General features: G+C 41.9%; 1 protein-coding gene across 3 annotated transcripts in view; it reads left to right on the top strand.

Annotated features, from left to right (window-relative positions):
• The window catches only part of fat2 (FAT atypical cadherin 2), a 309,284-nt gene that overhangs the window by 136,440 nt on the left and 153,714 nt on the right, over window positions 1-19,130 (top strand). For all 3 annotated transcript variants that reach the window (XM_057850154.1, XM_057850155.1, XM_057850156.1), the window contains 4 exons: window positions 2,020-2,159; window positions 5,839-5,901; window positions 7,135-7,347; window positions 9,266-9,476. In XM_057850154.1, the coding sequence (XP_057706137.1) occupies window positions 2,020-2,159; window positions 5,839-5,901; window positions 7,135-7,347; window positions 9,266-9,476 (627 nt within the window). The remainder of the gene's footprint in view (window positions 1-2,019; window positions 2,160-5,838; window positions 5,902-7,134; window positions 7,348-9,265; window positions 9,477-19,130) is intronic.

Below are 19,130 nucleotides of genomic sequence, written 5' to 3'. Positions count from 1 at the left end.
TATGGGTAAACCTCAACCATGAGAGACAGAATGTGGGAAAAAAAAAAAACAGAAGATCACATTGTTTGATTTTTAAAGAATTTATTTGCAAATCATGGTGAAAAATAAGTATTTGATCAATACCAAAAGTTCATCATCATCACACTGTTGCTGGTATTTTGGCCCATTCCTCCATGCAGATCTCCTCTAGAGCAGTGATGTTTTGGGGCTGTCGTTGGGCAACACGGACTTTCAACTCCCTCCCCACCCAGTGGTGTCAAAATAATAACAAGAACAGTGAGCAAAAATCCCAGAACCACACGGGGGGACCTGGTGAATGACCTACAGAGAGCTGGGACCACAGTAACAAAGGGTACTATCAGTAACACAATGCGCCGCCAGGGACTCAAATCCTGCACTGCCAGACGTGTCCCCCTGCTGAAGAAAGTACGCGTCCAGGCCCGTCTGCGGTTCTCTAGAGAGCATCTGGATGATCCAGAAGAGGACTGGGAGAATGTGTTATGGTCAGATGAAACCAAAATAGAATTTTTGGGTAGAAACACAGGTTCTCGTGTTTGGAGGAGAAAGAATACTGAATTGCATCAGAAGAACACCATACCCACTGTAAAGCATGGGGGTGGAAACATGCTTTGGGGCTGTTTTTCTGCAAAGGGACCAGGACGACTGAACTGTGTAAAGGAAAGAATGAATGGGGCCATGTATCGAGAGATTTTAAGTGAAAATCTCCTTCCATCAGCAAGGGCATTGAAGATGAGACTTGGCTGGGTCTTTCAGCATGACAATGATCCCAAACACACTGGCCTAGCCAGTCTCCAGATCTCAACCCCATAGAAAATCTGTGGAGGGAGTTGAAAGTCCGTGTTGCACAACGACAGCCCCAAAACATCACTGCTCTAAAGGAGATCTGCATGGAGGAATGGGCCAAAATACCAGCAACAGTGTGTGAAAAGCTAGTGAAGAGTTACAGAAAACGTTTGGCCTCCGTTATTGCCAACAAAGGGTACATAACAAAGTATTAAGATGAACTTTTGGTATTGACCAAATACTTATTTTCCACCATGATTTGCAAATAAATTCTTTAAAAATCAAACAATGTCCTTTTCTGTTTTTTTTCCACATTCTGTCTCTCATGGTTGAGGTTTACCCATGTTGACAATTACATGCCTCTCTAATATTTTTAAGCGGGAGAACTTGCACAATTAGTGGTTGACTAAATACTTATTTACCCACTGTATACGTTTTCATGGTACAACACTGACAAAATGACACGTTGACACAATGAAAAGTAGTCTGTGTGCATCTTATATAATAGAGTTCATTTATTTATATGTACAGTATATCATATTGACATCCCATTCAATTGTACCGAGCATCATATTTACATCATAATTACGTAACCCCACCGATTATAGAAGCATATATTCAACATATTTTATATCTATACACCACTTATTCACCATAATGTCAAATTTGACGGATTCACAAGGCTCCGTGACTAAAATTTGTGAGGCTGGTCGGCAATGGTCTTCTTCTTTCCTTGAGTGCTGTGTGGTTCGTAACCCCTCTGTGACCCTGATCCACATTAATCTGAGGAAAAATAACAACTGAATCTAAGCATAAAGGATCCTTTTGTTGCAGTGCATCATGAAGTTGCCCCTCTTTCATATTCTTGTCAACACCAAGGCCTCGCTTTCTACCTTGGCAACATTGCAAAAAGCAAAGTTTTTTCAGTCAGTGGTACGAGAGCATATTGCAGGGTCTACATCGAAACCTTTATTCATTTATTTCCAAGATAATACGTGTAAATTCAACTAAAAAAAAAAAAAAAAAGACCCTAAACGCTGCCCAATGTGAGATTAACGGTGATATTTTGGATAAATTGGAAAACAAAAGGTCTCGCACAGATACTTACACATAAACCTAATCCTATGATTCAACACTTTTCCATGATAATGGACACCTTACATATCAATCATACCCTTAATAACACCTGGAATTTGTGGTTTTCTTGTCTAACAGCCGGTGATGACGAAAAAGACTTTGACATCCAGAAGAACTCTGGCACAATCTCCATTGCCCGCCGACTAGACGCCGCCCGCCGCTCCAACTACAATCTGACCGTGCAGGTCACTGACGGACATCATAGCGCCACCGTGCAGGTCGTATTATGTAAATTACACCTTCTTTGTGTGTTCAATCCATTGCTTATCTGTGAAATATCCCACTTTGCTCGCACTAAAAGTTATGTCTCTAAACACAGAGTGTGACTATTTATCAGTATTGGTATCTATCGCGATGCATTGAAACCCAATAGGTTATTACCAGACAATTGGACTCGAGTCACAAGGACTCGAGGAGATTCAGGTCAAAAATTTGATTACTCGACTCGGACTTGGAAAAAAAAGTCGCAGACTCGGACTCGACTTGCTGGAGCTGTGAGGGTCCAAGACTTGACCTGGCTTGACTTGTGAGGCATTAAATTAAATCGAAACACGATTTGACCCATGAACCAATGACTCGAGACTCGATAAACTGACTTGAAAAACTTTGATCGTAGATTGGTTCCCCCGTGCTAGTGATCCATGACCTCGAGACTCGACTCGACTTGACAAACCCTTATGAGTCGAGTCGACATAACCTCATGACTTGACTTAACTCGAAATAACCTTCTGACTCGACTGGACAACTTTTTGACTTGACACGACTTGTCTTTACAACCTTGTGACTTGGCTCGACTCGACATGACCTCGTGACTCGACTCGACTTGACTCGACATGACCTCGTGACTCGACATGACCTCGTGACTCGACTCGACCTGACTCGACAAGCTGACGTGAAAAACTTTGATCGTAGATTGGTTCCCACGTGCTCGTGATCAATGACCTCAAGACTCGACTTGACATAAACTTATGACTCGAGTTGACATAACCTCATGACTCGACTTAACCCGACATAACCTTATGACTCGACTGGACAACTTTTTGACTTGACATGACTTGTCTATACAACCTTGTGACTCGGCTCGACTCGACATGACCTTTTGACATGAGTCAACATAACCAGGTGGCCCAACTCAACTCGACATAACCTTATGACTCCATTGGACAACTTTTTGACTTGACATGACTTGTCTTTACAACTTTGTGACTGGGCTTGACTCAACATGACCTCGTGACTCGACTCGATATGACCTCTTGACTCGAATCGACATGACCTTGTGACTCGACATGACCTCGTTACTCGACTTGACTCGACATGAGCTCGTGACTCGACATGACTTTATGACTCGACAAGCTGACTCGAAAGACTTCGATCGTAGATTGGTTCCCACGTGCTAGTGATCCATGACCTCGAGACCCGACTCGACTTGACATAACCTTATGAGTCGGGTCGACATAACCTCATGACTCGACTTAACTCGAAATAACCTTATGACTCGACTGGACAACTTTATGACTTGACACGACTTGTCATTACAACCTTGTGACTTGACTCAGTTTTTTGAGTCAGCTTGTCGAGTCACAAAGTCGTGTCGAGTCACGAGCTCATGTCGAGTCGAGTCACGAGGTCATGTCGAGTCGAGTCACAAGGTCATGTCGAGTCGAGTCAAGAGGTCATGTCGAGTCATGTCACGAAGTCATGTTGAGTCGAGACGAGTCACAAAGCTGCAAAGACAAGTCATGTCAAATCAAAAAGTTGTCCAATGGAGTCATAAGGTTATGTCGAGTTGAGTTGGGCCACCAGGTTATGTTGACACGAGTCATAAGGTCATGTCGAGTCGAGTCTTTACAACTTTGTGACTTGGCTCGACTCAACATGACCTCTTGACTCGACATGACCTTGTGACTCGACATGACCTCGTGACTCGACACGACTTCGTGACTCAACAAGCTGACTCGAAAAACTTCGATTGTAGATTGGTTCCCACTTGCTAGTGATCTCATACACGATATTATATAATGAAAAGAGAAATAAAATACATACTTGGCCTTGTGCCAGGGCACGGTGTCCTATGGGGACCACCCTAAAAAAATCCTATAACCTTATCACTTGACCAACTTTTAACTAGACACGACTCATCTTTACAACCTTGTGACTTGGCTCGACTCGACGTGACCTCGAGACTCGACTCAAGTTAACATGACCTCGACTCGACTTGACTCGACATAACCTCATGACTCGACTCTACAACGTCTTTACAACTTTTGACCTGACACGGCTCGTTTTACAACCTTGTGGCTCGGCATGACTCCACATGACCTTGAGAATGGGGTCGACTCAACCTTATGACTCGACTCCACATAACCTTGTGACTCAACTTGACTCGACCACCTTTTGACTTGACATGACTCATCCTTACACCCTTTGACTTGACACGACTTGTTTTATAACCTTGTGACCCGGCTCGACTCGACATGACCTCGAGACTCGACTTGACTTGACCGGATATAACCTCATGACTCGACTCAACATGACTTCGAGACTTGACTCAACTTCACTCAACATAACCTCATGACTTGACTTGATAACCTTTTAACTTGACATGACTCCTCTTTACAACCTTGTGACTTAGCTGAACGCGACATGACCTCGAGACTCGACTCGACATAACCTTGTGACTCAACTCGACTTGACATAGCCTTATGACTCGACTCGACATAACCTCGAGACACAATTTAGCTTGACTTGACATAATCTTATGATTCGACTTGACCACCTTTTGACTTGACACAGCTCATCTTTACAACCTTTGACTTGACAGGTTGTTTTACAACCTTGTGACTCGACTCGACATGACCTCGAGACTTGACTCAACATAACCTCGTGACTTAACTCGACAACCTTTTAACTTGACACGACTCGTCTTTACAACCTTTGACTTGGCACGACACAACCTTGTGACTCGGCTTAACTCGACACGACCTCGAGAATTGACTCGACATGACCTTGTGACTCGACTCAGCTTGACTCGACATAACCTTATGACTTGACTCGACACAACCTCTTGACTCAACTTGACTCGACATGACCCCGAGACACAATTTGGCTTGACTTGACATAATCTTATGATTCGACTTGACCACCTTTTGACTTGACATGACTCATCTTTACAACCTTTGACTTGACAGGTTGTTTTACAACTTTGTGACTCGCTTCGACATGACCTCGAGACTTGACTCAACATAACCTGGTGACTCAACTCAACAACCTTTTAACTTGACACGACTCGTCTTTACAACCTTTGATTTGGCACGACACATTACTGGAAATATATTATGATATAATTTGGGATTGTAGTTTTGGATTAGAGGATTTGGTTTCAAGATTAAGTGCCTCGCGGTTTAGTGATCGTGTAACAATTCCTGTTCAAAATTTACGGTTTTAAGCTCTCCAATTTGAAGTTATATTCATAACACCCTTCGTTTTAGAAGGTTTGCCTAGTGATTGGCCAACAATCAGTTCACGGTGTACTCCGCCTCCTGCCCATAGTCGCCATGGGATAGGCTTAAATTAGGTTTAAATTCACAGTTTATCGGGCGCTTTGTATGTTGAAGTTAAAGTCCAAGGGAACAATATGAGAAAAAACTTTATATAAATTGCAAGAGGATGTTTTTTCTTCATTTGTTTGTTTTGTTCACACTTTATCGCTTGAGCGCTCTTTCGCTTGAAGGAAGCGAGAGAGAAAAAAAATGACTGACGCGGTGTTTGTTTGTGCATGAGCACTGTCGAGTCAGCGCGATAACAAACCAGCATCTCTATGATTTGTTTTTGTCTATTCAATATTGGATGTCATTCCTTTAAACTGACTACTGTTTTTTTCTCCCCACCGGACTTCAGGCCTACGTGCGCGTTCTGGACATGAATGAACATCGGCCAGTCTTCCTCAAGACACTCTACGAGGTGTGCATATTCATGTCTGTATCTGTAAATACAAAGAACAACTTAAAAAATGTGTTTATTAACCAAACAAACAAATCAACATGTCTAGTTACGTTCTCATTTATATGCAGCAACTCAGGTTTTCACAAATGTTTTCCAAAATTTCCGGGTTCGCAGTTTTGCGAAGTATACGATGTTTATTGATTAGAAAATGCAGAATAAATGAGATTTATTGATTACAATCCCACAAGAGCAAGCAAACAAACATCAAAACAAGCATAACAAGTGGTAACGATGACGCTAGATGTAGCTTGTTAATCCCAGAACCCCCACGCTATCGTTACAGCACAACAAGATGTTCCTTAGCAATGAAAATCGCTTACCGTGACAAATGAGCAGGGAGCCAACGCTCTGGTAAAGCGGCGAAGGAACAAAGCCGAGTGATCCGTACGTGATCCTCCAGTGGACTTCACGGGTCGCCCGGAAATGTTCGGTTCTTGTAGGAACGCGCCCTGTGGGGGCGGGGAATCCCCACCCCCAGGCGGCGCACGCCTTGCCCAATGACAAAAATTAAAGCTACTTTTGGTTCAGCCCCTTGAAAAAGGGCTTCTCACAGGGTCAACAAGTTGTGCCGTCCTGGCAACAGATGTTCTGTCCCTGCGGTATATATTATGGGTGCATAACTATGGAACCCAAGCGCATAAAAAACAATACTATGGTGCAAAACAAGTTATCTCGTGAGATTCCCTCCTAACTATGGAACCCAAGGTGAAAAACAATAACAGGCGTCGAAGTGGCGGAGTAAACAAGGAGAAGTTGTTACAATCTAGGTCACAGAGGCAATCATATGTCACAAAGGCATAATGTGCTAATGGTAATATTTTCCCCCATTATTCCGCCCTTTGACCCGGATTGAATTTATCATAAGGCATAATGTGCTAATTCACTTCGGGTCACATAATATTTTCCCCATCAACAAAACCTTTAGAAAAAAAAAACTGTGAAAAACAGGTCACTACAATTGCAAAAAACACTAAATTTAATCCACTTGAAGTGAACGAAGTCATCTAAAAAAATCCCCGCCATAGCATCTGATATACTCAGACCCACTGCTATCGTTTTTTTTTTTTTTTTTAAATCGGAATTACAATAATGCTTTGAGTGAAATACACTTATAGCATATGCGATGATAGATACATCCCAGAATTGTATTCATTTCAAGTTCAATTTGTGACTGGTCTCGGTATCTGTCAGGTGAGGGTCCCCGAGGACACACCAGCATGGAAGGACATCCTGCACGTGGCGGCGCATGATGCTGATGCCAACAGCAAGTTGGTCTTCTCCATCCACAGCAGCCTCCACCCACTCAGCCACAAATTTTTCCACCTGGATCCTAAGAGCGGCATCTTGGCCACCACCGACAAACTGGACTATGAGACTATCCCGCTGCACATGCTTATTATCATGGTAAAACCGACACTTTGGTACAATGTGCTCTAAATGTGACGGTAACACTTTACAATAAGGGTCCCTTAATTAACATTAGTTAATGCACTTTTAGACAATAACTAATGTTTAAGTAACATTACAATAAATAATATAATTGATTATCTAACATTTATTAATACATTAATTAACATGAGTTAATGCAATTAGCTAATGCATTAGTTAATGCATTAGTTAATGCATTACCAGACAGTAACTAATGGTTTGGTAAAATAAAAAATATATATAGGCCTACAGTGCCTTGCAAAAGTATTCGGCCCCCTTGAATCTTGCAACCTTTCGCCACATTTCAGGCTTCAAACGTAAAGATATGAAATTTAATTTTTTTGTCAAGAATCAACAACAAGTGGGACACAATCGTGATGTGGAACAACATTTATTGGATAATTTCAACTTTTTTAACAAATAAAAAACTGAAAAGTGGGGCATGCAATATTATTCGGCCCCTTTACTTTCAGTGCAGCAAACTCACTCCAGAAGTTCAGTGAGGATCTCTGAATGATCCAATGTTGTCCTAAATGACCGATGATGATAAATAGAATCCACCTGTGTGTAATCAAGTCTCCGTATAAATGCACCTGCTCTGTGATAGTCTCAGGGTTCTGTTTAAAGTGCAGAGAGCATTATGAAAACCAAAGAACACACCAGGCAGGTACGAGATACTGTTGTGGAGAAGTTTAAAGTCAGATTTGGATACAAAAAGATTTCCCAAGCTTTAAAAAACATCTCAAGGAGCACTGTGCAAGCCATCATATTGAAATGGAAGGAGCATCAGACCACTGCAAATCTACCAAGACCCGGCCGTCCTTCCAAACTTTCTTCTCAAACAAGGAGAAAACTGATCAGAGATGCAGCCAAGAGGCCCATGATCACTCTGGATGAACTGCAGAGATCTACAGCTGAGGTGGGAGAGTCTGTCCATAGGACAACAATCAGTCGTACACTGCACAAATCTGGCCTTTATGGAAGAGTGGCAAGAAGAAAGCCATTTCTCAAAGATATCCATAAAAAGTCTCGTTTAAAGTTTGCCACAAGCCACCTGGGAGACACACCAAACATGTGGAAGAAGGTGCTCTGGTCAGATGAAGCCAAAATTGAACATTTTGGCCACAATGCAAAACGATATGTTTGGCGTAAAAGCAACACAGCTCATCACCCTGAACACACCATCCCCACTGTCAAACATGGTGGTGGCAGCATCATGGTTTGGGCCTGCTTTTCTTCAGCAGGGACAGGGAAGATGGTTAAAATTGACGGGAAGATGGATGCAGCCAAATACAGGAACATTCTGGAAGAAAACCTGTTGGTATCTGCACAAGACCTGAGACTGGGACGGAGATTTATCTTCCAACAGGACAATGTTCCAAAACATAAAGCCAAATCTACAATGGAATGGTTCAAAAATAAACGTATCCAGGTGTTAGAATGGCCAAGTCAAAGTCCAGACCTGAATCCAATGGAGAATCTGTGGAAAGAGCTGAAGACTGCTGTTCACACTCTCCATCTAACCTCACTGAGCTCGAGCTGTTTTGCAAGGAAGAATGGGCAAGAATGTCAGTCTCTCCATGTGCAAAACTGATAGAAACATACCCCAAGCGACTTGCAGCTGTAATTGGAGCAAAAGGTGGCGCTACAAAGTATTAACGCACTGGGGCCGAATAATATTGCACGCCCCACTTTTCACCTTTAAATTGATCTTTCATCTCACTCTTTTAGTGGCTTATAACAGCTGTTCTATTAATACAGTAATAGCATTGTAATATCTCTGTAATACCTTGTCTTTTATTTATTTTATTTCATTTTTTAACCCATTGGCTCTTGGAATCTCCCAAATTACAAATGATTTCACAGTATGATGATGTGTAATGTCCCCTTTTAGGTGCGTGACCAGGAGATCCCGGTAAAAAGAAACTTTGCTAAAGTGCTTGTGTACGTGGAGGACTGCAACGACCACGCACCTGCGTTCCTCAGCACGCGCTATGAGGCCGTCGTATCCAACGTGGCACCCGCTGGCTCTGAGGTGGTGCGCGTCAAGGCTCTAGATGGCGATGCAGGCAGCAACGCTGACATTTCCTACTCCCTGCATTCAGGTTAGTGGCAATCCCTGTGAGTTTTTCACATCACGGGCAGTCACTTGGTGATTTTTTTTCCCTTTGTGTTGTGAGCTAAAATCTGTATTATGACCAGTCTAACACATAAGGATAAAATCAGTATGCTAACAGTGCTGTTTTTGGCAGCCCTTTTAATTTTTGTCTTAGTCTTTTGGACGAAAATACTTATTCGTCTTAGTCATATTTTAGTCATTTCAAAAAGCTTTCATCTTCGCTTAGTTTTAGTTGACAAAATCTCATACAAAACAAACATCCAAATTCCGATTATTGAAATATGCCAAGTAAAGTGGAACTAAAACACAGTCAACGCGGTCTTTGGGACGCAATGAGGAACGTACTGTTGAAATTCGCCTCCCCAGACAAGCTGCACGGAAACAGCGACAGCTGAACAAAGTGCCGCTCTGCTGACTCCGCTCGCGCCAACCAGGAAGGCGGAACTTCACGCGTTCATCTCTGATATTAACCCTTCTTACCGACTCCATGTTCAAAAAGTTTGAAAAAGACTCGCCGAAAGCAGGTTGAGAATTTATTCGTCGACAATGGTCAAAAACAAGGCAAAAACAGACGACGGAGGGACAATTCTGGATCCAAAACAAGGCTACATGTTTCCGAGCAGCAAATCTGTCTTATCTCAGTGTCCAGTGTTTTTTAAATCCGTGGGCCGGCCGAAGTTGTGTCCAGGCGTTGCTTTGGGATCATCCCTCTCTGGCCGGTTTCGGGCTATTTAGGTTTGTGCTTGGATGGGATGTGGTTGCCACAGCGACCGACGCTGGTCTTGACGTCACAAGCGCCTGCTATCAACTTTGTTATCCGGGCTGGCACTACTTGTTTTAGGACAAAGCGCGCTGGTCTTTGTCCTTGTTCGTTTGTCGGCAGGACTGATTGCCAGTAAACTAGTAGCTCGCCATTGTTGATGTCATTACACCATGCTCACTCGCCAAACCCATAAAATCATTTGGACCCAAGCACCAGCAAAGAGCACCAAACAACAAAAACAAGTAACAAGCGGACATTACACTGCTGTCATTTTATTCTGAGCGGGGCATTGCGTTAATTGCGTCAAATATTTTAACGTGATTAATTTAAAAAATTAATTACCGCCCGTTAACGCGTTTTGACAGCCCTAATTTTAAGATATCCTAAATTTGGCATTAGAACGCAGTGTGCGTTTGAGTTGATTGCAGTGAAATTTGCCTTGACGCTCTGGCTGGCCCGGCCCCTTATGGGAAGCAATATGTCGGAGCTGTCTCGTCAATTCATAGTGAAGTCTATGGTTCATTCAACCCCTCCCAATCAAAATTAATTGGACGTCCACCGCCGTCAATGGCAGCCTGCGAGTTCACATACAGTGCCCTCCATAATTATTGGCTCCCCAGGTTAAGATGTGTTTTTTTAGCTTCTAATATATATATTTTTTAATTCAAATAATATGGGACCTTAATGGAAAAAAAGAGAAAAATCCAACCTTCAATACAAGGGCATTTATTCAGTGGGGAAAAAATCCCACATAAAGAAAAAATTATTTGACATCAAATAATGTGTGTCACAATTATTAGCACCCCTGGTGTTAATACTTTGTACAACCCCCTTTTGCCAACAAAACAAGCCGTGTGTCCCAGGCTTCAACTGGTACTGTGTGATTTGGTCAGATGAGACCAAGATTGAGGTTTTTGGAACCAAACACTCTAAGTGGGTCTGGCGTGCCGTGAAAGATGCGCATGCTGAAAAGCACCTCATACCCACTGTGAAGTATGGGGTTGGGTCAGTGATGCTGTGGGGCTGTTTCACTTCCAAAGGCCCTGGGAACCTTGTTAGGGTGCATGGCATCATGAATGCTTTGAAATACCAGGACATTTTAATTCTGCCCGAAAGCTGAAGATGGGTCGTCACTGGGTCTTTCAGCAAGACAATGACCCTAAACATATGGCCAAATCTACACAGAAATGGTTCACCAAACACAAAATCAAGCTCCTCCCATGGCCATCTCAGTCCCCAGACCTTGTTTTGTTGGCAAAGGGGGGTTGTACAAAGTATTAACACCAGGGGTGCTAATAATTGTGACACACATTATTTGATGTCAAATAATTATTTCTTTATGTGGGATTTTTTCCCCCACTGAATAAATGCACTTGTATTGAAGGTTGGATTTTTCTCTTTTTTTCCATTCAGGTCCCATATTATTTGAATTAAAACATTTTTTTATTAGAAGTAGGGTTGTTCCGATCATGTTTTTTTGCTCCCGATCCGATCCCGATCGTTTTAGTTTGAGTATCTGCCGATCCCGATATTTCCCAATCCGATTGCTTTTTTTTGCTCCCGATTCAATTCCAATCATTCCCGATAATTTTTCCCGATCATATACATTTTGGCAATGCATTAAGAAAAAAATGAATAAAACTCGGACGAATATATACATTCAACATACAGTACATAAGTACTGTATTTGTTTATTATGACAATAAATTCTCAAGATGGCATTTACATTATTAACATTCTTTCTGTGAGAGGGATCCACGGATAGAAAGACTTGTGACTTTGTTTATTGTGACTAAATATTGCCATCTAGTGTATTTGTTGAGCTTTCAGTAAATGATACTGAAGGCCATGCCCAATGCATGATGGGAAGTGGAACCACGACTGTGCGTAGTGCTACCAATTCTATATCTTCTCTGCGATGGGATATAATTCAAGGTGTTAAGAAAAATATCAATTGCTACCTTGCTTCCCCACATTGCTTCCCATGATATTTCTAATCGTAGGGAGAGGGATTGTAAGGTTTTAGCCAATTAAAATAAGGTTCCAAAGGCTGCCAAAATTCACTCTACTCATTTAACGCTGCCTTTTAGCTCTCTGTATTGGCAAAATAGCGCCATTACAGATTGAGCGTGTCAATACGTGAGTGGGTCGTGCAGCGCATGCGTTAATTGTGTTAAACATTTTAACGTGATGCTATTTTTTTTTTAATTAATTACCGCCGTTATTTGGATAAATTTGATAACCCTACCTTAAGCCTAAACTAAATACTCTGGATAAATGTAACAGATTATGTCTGTAACGTTAAATACAATTAGAAAACGATTTAATAAAAAAACATATATTATAGAAAAAGGCATGGCCGATATTTTTTTGCCGATTCCGATACTTTGAAAATGACGTGATCGGACCCGATCGATTGGGGACATCTCTATTTAGAAGCTAAAAAACACATCTTAACCAAGGGTGCCAATAATTATTGAGGGCACTGTAGATGTTGAAAATTGGTCCAGTGGAAATTTTGTAACAAGATTTTATTTCAATTCTATTAAATGGACGTAATTAACTTGATAAATGACTCGACTGAGTTATGCGCTTGGTCACTGGACAAATTAAATTCATAGGTCACGGTACTATTAAGGAACTTCAAGGTATTCTCACACCTGAGAGCGTCGACATTTTCCCGCCTTTTTGCTTTTCCCGCCATCAAGCGTTATCCCCTTAAGAGCTCCGCTGAAGCGGAGTGTTCAAGGACGCCATGATGACACCCCGGAGAGAGGCACCAGAGTGTTTCTCAATTTCCTCCCCCGGCATTCATTTTATGTTTGGGATTTCCTGGGCTCAGGCCAACTCGCAGTAGCTGTTTTATTGTTTCATTTGCGCAGCGTGCCGAATGTCACGGAACAAATACCTCCCAGCTTTGGCCGTGGATTTGTCTCTGATCCCCAAGCACAATGAAAATATAAAGAGCCTACCTGGACTTGATTTATGTGTTAGCTTTCGGACAAAGCCTTTGTCTGCTGCCGGGGTTATTGTTCACGCAGCATTTTCCGCTAAATAAAAAATGGAGGACGGATTCACGGGAAGCAGGCAGCATAAAGAAAGTCGCTTTACGATCAGGTGATTGATGATTGCGCATCAATACAGATTGTAAAGCAGCACGATTGTACAGTAACGGGGCACCATTACTCTGTTTGCTGTCAACAATCTTCCAAATTTACCCAAGCATGCAAACAATGAACAAAATGGTTGTTAAACGTAAAAATGAAACTGTTGTAGCTGTTCACAAATCACAAGATCACCTATTGGCGTGTTTTTCTTTGGCACTGAAAAACATACAAATTTTTAACCTTGCACGCCAGATTGACTGTTTCATATTTCCGCTTTGAATATATTGCACATATAAATCTTGGAAAGATTGTTTCATGGGAGGAACCTTAAAAAAATATACGATGGCTGCTCTCGTCACACTCGCGAAAACATTCTTTCCCGTCAAAAATAAGCTTTCAGTGATGTTCTTTAGGTTATATAAAGTGCAGACAATTGGACTCGAGTCACAGACTCGGATCAAATTTGATGAATCTTTAATAAAAATAGCGCAGACTCGGACTTGACTCGAGATTCGACAAGGCCTGTGACTCGACTCGACTCAAGAACCTTTTGATTTCACATGACTCATCTTTCCAACCTTGTGACTTGGCCCGACTCGAAATGACCTCGAGACTAGACTAGACATAACTTTATGACTCAACTCTACTAAACTCGACATAACCTTATGACTCGACTCTACAACCTTTAAATTTGACATGACTCGTCTTTACATTTGACTTTACAACCTTGTGACCAGGCTCGACTTGACATGACCTTGAGACTCAACTCGATTCGACAGCCTTATGACTCAAATCGACTTGACTCAACATAACCTAATGACTCGACAACCATTTGACTTGACACGACTCGTCTTTACAAGCTTGTGACTCGGGTCAACTTGACATGACCTTTTGACTCGACTCTACATGACCTCGTGACTCGACTCAACTGACTCGACATGACTTCCAAACTCAACTCCGCTCGACATAACCTAATGACTGGACTCAACAACCTTTTGACTTTACACGACTCACCTTTACAACTTTTGACATGACAAGGTTTTCCTCAACGATAAACCTCAGTGCTTTGTGGGTGGGCTGGGGAACAATGGCGAGGCCATGAATAACCAGTGACTCGACTAGACTCAACTCGACAACCTTTTGACTTGACAAGACTTGGCCTTACAACCTTGTCACTTGGCTCTACTCAGCATGACCTCAAGACTCAACAAGACATAACTTTATGACTCGACTAAACTTGACATAACCTTATGACTCGACCTGACAACCTTTTGACTTGACAGGACTCGTCTTTACATTTGACTTCACAACCTTGTGACTCGGCTCGACATGACATGACATGTAAGCCTGTCGCAATATGCAATAATTCCATTTATCGCGCGATATATAAAAATGAAGGCGGTAATTTTTTCCGCTGCGATTTATCGCCTCGCGTGCACGTGTGTGCGCGCGTGCGGCAGACGTGCTGTTAAAAGTTCGTTACCAACTGCGCAAAATGCATCTTCGCTCCAGTTCCGGCAAAAACTAGCGCCAGAGCCAATCTTTCCCATTATATCCTATTGTTCAACGTATACCGGCCGCGTCAGTGCTCCGGAGTGACTGTGGACCATCTATGGTGCGCCGGTGTTGTTGACGTGTGGGCGCTCCCGTCAGGAGTGACATTTCACGCGGGGCGGCTATTTTTCGGCACAACGCTGGATATTTACAACGAAGTCCGCCAAAACATTGTTACCGACTTGACTGCTACGAATAACCTCACTTTGACATGAACAGCTGAATAAAATTAAGAGCGCTGTGCTTCAAACTCGTCCTGTTTATGAAAGCCGTCATATGCTGGTGTTGTGTAGTAATGAGCAGACGTGACTTCAGCGGCGCTTGCTAACTTTTTTAATGCGCGGTTGCGCGCACACACTAGATATCATGAAATGGCAAACTAGATGTGCTACGTACCATGCCATTGGCTACGTGAGCCCAGAGTGATTATGGGACACGTAGTCCATATACTACATCGATGAATTCTAAACTGTCATGACTGAATGGAAGTTAAGAAGGCCAAATCAATCTATACCAGTGACTATAGATAATGTTGCAAATATTGTTAATTCAGTACGTGACACAGATGGATTCGGACCATAAATAGGATGTCTTGCTCATAACCTAGCTGCTAAGAGAGCTGTAGCAATCAACGGTGTGCCCCGCCTCACTTTACAAACAGTAAAGATTGTTCTCAGCACTCTTATACAAATTTTTTTCATATCAGTAAGAAGTAAGCACGTAAATATTATGCACTAAAATGCATGTTTATATGATGGCAATTTAATTTTTGCTCGTTAGCAAAAAAAAAAAAAAAAAAAAAAAAAAAGAAACAAAAAATACAATTGTTATGGTTTTTTTTTACAGAGCATTAAATGTATTGAATCGGATCGAAAATCGTGTCCCCGTATCAAAATTCGTACCGAACCATGACTTAACTGTATCGTTGCATCCCTATGGAACACCATTGCAGAAGCTATGACGGGAAATGTTTTCATTTTCCTAAATGCTTAAGTTATTAAGTGCAATTTTTTTTTTTTTAAACACATTTTATTTATTCTGTGTTTCTGTGCGGTATCAATATTGTTGTTTTTTTACTTAAGAGGCAGGGTCTATTGTTTTTAGTTGTGATTTCTTAAAAAGTATTTTTGAATTTAAGAGTAAATATCGTGTTTAAATGGGTGTACTTGATCTATTAATATATACTGTATTCGCATTGTGTTATTGTAAATTGGTTAAAAAAAATTGGGGGGGCGCAATAATATCGCATATCGCAATAATTTATGAGAATAATTTTCGCACACTAAAATTTGTTATCGCGACAGGCCTAATGACATGACTTCGGGACTCGCTCAATTCGACAACCTTATGGCTCAACTCGACTCGACTCAACATATTCTACTGACTCGACTCGACAACCGTTTGACTTTGCACGACTCATCTTTACAAACTTTGACCTGACACGACTCACCTTTAAAACCTTGTGACCCGGGTCAACTTGACATGACCTCTTGACTGGACTCGACTTGACTCGATATGACTCCGTGACTCGACTCAACTTGATGTGACTTCCAGACTCGACTTGACATAACCGACATAATGACTAATGACTGCTTAATGACTCGACTCAACAACCTTTTGACTTGAAACCCTCACCTTTACAACCTTTGACTTGACAAGGTTTTCTTCAACAATAAACCTGAGTGCTTTGTGGGTGGGCTGGGGAACAATGGTGAAGGCCTTGACTAACCTGTGACTCGACTAGACTCGACTCGACAACCTGACTTGACACGACTCTGCTTTACAACCTTGTCACTTGGCTCAACTCAACATGACCTAAAAACTCAACTAGGCATAACTTTATGACTCGACTCGACTAAATTTGACATAACCTTATGACTCGACCTGACAACCTTTTGACTTGACATGACTCGTATTTACAATTGATTTTACAACCTTGTGACTCAGCTCAACTCAACATGACCTCGAGCCTTGACTCGACTCAACATAACCTAATGACACGACTCGTCTTGACAAGCTTTGACCTGACACGACTCGTCTTTACACCCAACATAAGCTAATGACTCAACGCAACAACCTTTTGAATTGAAACCCTCACCGTTACAACCTTTGACTTGACAAGGTTTTCCTCAACGATAAACCTGAGTGCTTTGTGGCTGGGCTGGGGAACAATGGTCAAGGCCTTGACTAACCTGTGACACCACTTGACTCGACTCAACAACCTTTGACTACACACACAACTCGTCTTTACAACCTTGTCACTTGGCTCAACTCAACATGACCTCAAGACTGCTCGACTTGACTCGACATAACCTCGTGACTCGACTTGTCCTGCCCACAACAGGTAAGACGTGGGACTTACTTGTGACTCGGATCATAGTAACTCGTGCAATTGTCTGGTTCAGTGTATAAACTTGGGAACTAGACTTACAGTATCTACACAAAAACACTTTGCATTTTGCCAAAATATTCAAGCACATAGTCGCTTCCTGGTCACATCTGCAGCTCCCGCCTCTTTCCCTCTTTGGCTTGACCAATCCTCATGAAGCCACAGTATGACGTATTGGTTCAGGGAAAAAACATCGTTTACCGTTAAGAAAAGCTTTTTGTGACGTTCTTTCCTGTTTTAAGGAGGAAAAATAAATGTATTTCCGACAAAACTTAAAGCAAACAGTCACCTTCTGGTCACGTCTGCAGCTCCTGTCTCCTAATTGGATCAGATGACCAGAGAGGTGGTTGGACGATTAAGGTTTGCAAGACGGTACTGCATGTAGCCACTTTCGCATCCGCAGCTCCTAGGACTTTTTGGGGGACAATGACGTCATTTTGCGTGTTCGCAACCATTTTAGTTCCTACTCTGATGTAGAGACTGAGTTGGGCCGTTGGAACTCGTTTACGTAGGTGTTTGGAGATTCTACGCCCCTTCCATACATATGTTAAAAAAGTACCCTGTACTAAAGCTGTGTGCCCTTCCGTTCTCGTTTTTAGACACTGGATTTGCTTGCCGATGTAAGTTATTCTTATTAAACATGCAAGAATTTCCACTATGTCCTCGACTGTCTCTATTTCGTTGTTTTCCGTTCAGCTTAGTTTTTGCGATTTTATTTGCCAGAGGTGGGTGTGGCGAGTAAACAAGGTGTCACTGGCGCAGACTACAACCTCACAGCATTCGTATCAGGTGCAGTATCCACGACTGCCTGACGAAGGATAGTTACTACACTGGAGAGGCCTATAATTACAGGACCTAAGTATTCAGGTTCCTACAGTCCGAAAGTGGCTATGAATAAGGAAATACTGTCTTGCTTGCATTGCAAACAAATTACTATTAGGGATGCCCGGAGATTTTTTTTACATTTGCCGGAACAAAGTCCCGACCCGGTACCTCGGAAATATATTAAAGAGCGAAAAAAGGGTGACAATCCATTGTTTTTCACAGAATGACAATTAGGGTTGTTCCGATCATGTTTTTTTGCTCCCGATCCGATCCCGATCGTTTTAGTTTGAGTATCTGCCGATCCCGATATTTCCCGATCCGATTGCTTTTTTTTTTGCTCCCGATTCAATTCCAATCATTCCCGATAATTTTTCCCGATCATATACATTTTGGCAATGCATTAAGAAAAAAATGAATAAAACTCGGATGAATATATACATTCAACATACAGTACATAAGTACTGTATTTGTTTATTATGACAATAAATCCTCAAGATGGCATTTACATTATTAACATTCTTTCTGTGAGAGGAATCCACGGATACAAAGACTTGTGACTTTGTATATTGTGACTAAATATTGTCATCTAGTGTATTTGTTGAGCTTTCAGTAAATTATACTGTAGCTATGCCCAAATGCATGATGGGAAGTGGAACCATGACTGTGCGTAGTGCTACCAATTGATATATCTTCTCTGCGTTGGGAAATAACATAGAGTTACGAAAAAGATGAATTGCTATCTTGCTTCCCCACATTGCTTCCCATGATATTTCTAATTGTAGGGAGAGGGATTGTAAGGCGTTAGCCAATTTAAAAAAAGGCTCCAAAGGCTGCCAAAATTCACTCTACTCAATTTACACTGCCTTTAATCTCTCTAGGGCTATAGGTAAAACGGCGCCATTACAGATTGAGCAGGACAATGCGTGAGTGGGTCGTGCAGCGCATGCATTAATTGCTATCGGGATAAATTTGATAACCCTACCTTGAGCCTATACTAAAGAC

Source organism: Corythoichthys intestinalis, chromosome 11 (assembly GCF_030265065.1).
Source record: "Corythoichthys intestinalis isolate RoL2023-P3 chromosome 11, ASM3026506v1, whole genome shotgun sequence".
Taxonomy (NCBI): Eukaryota; Metazoa; Chordata; class Actinopteri; order Syngnathiformes; family Syngnathidae; genus Corythoichthys; species Corythoichthys intestinalis.
This window is presented reverse-complemented; position numbering and strand designations above follow the sequence as displayed.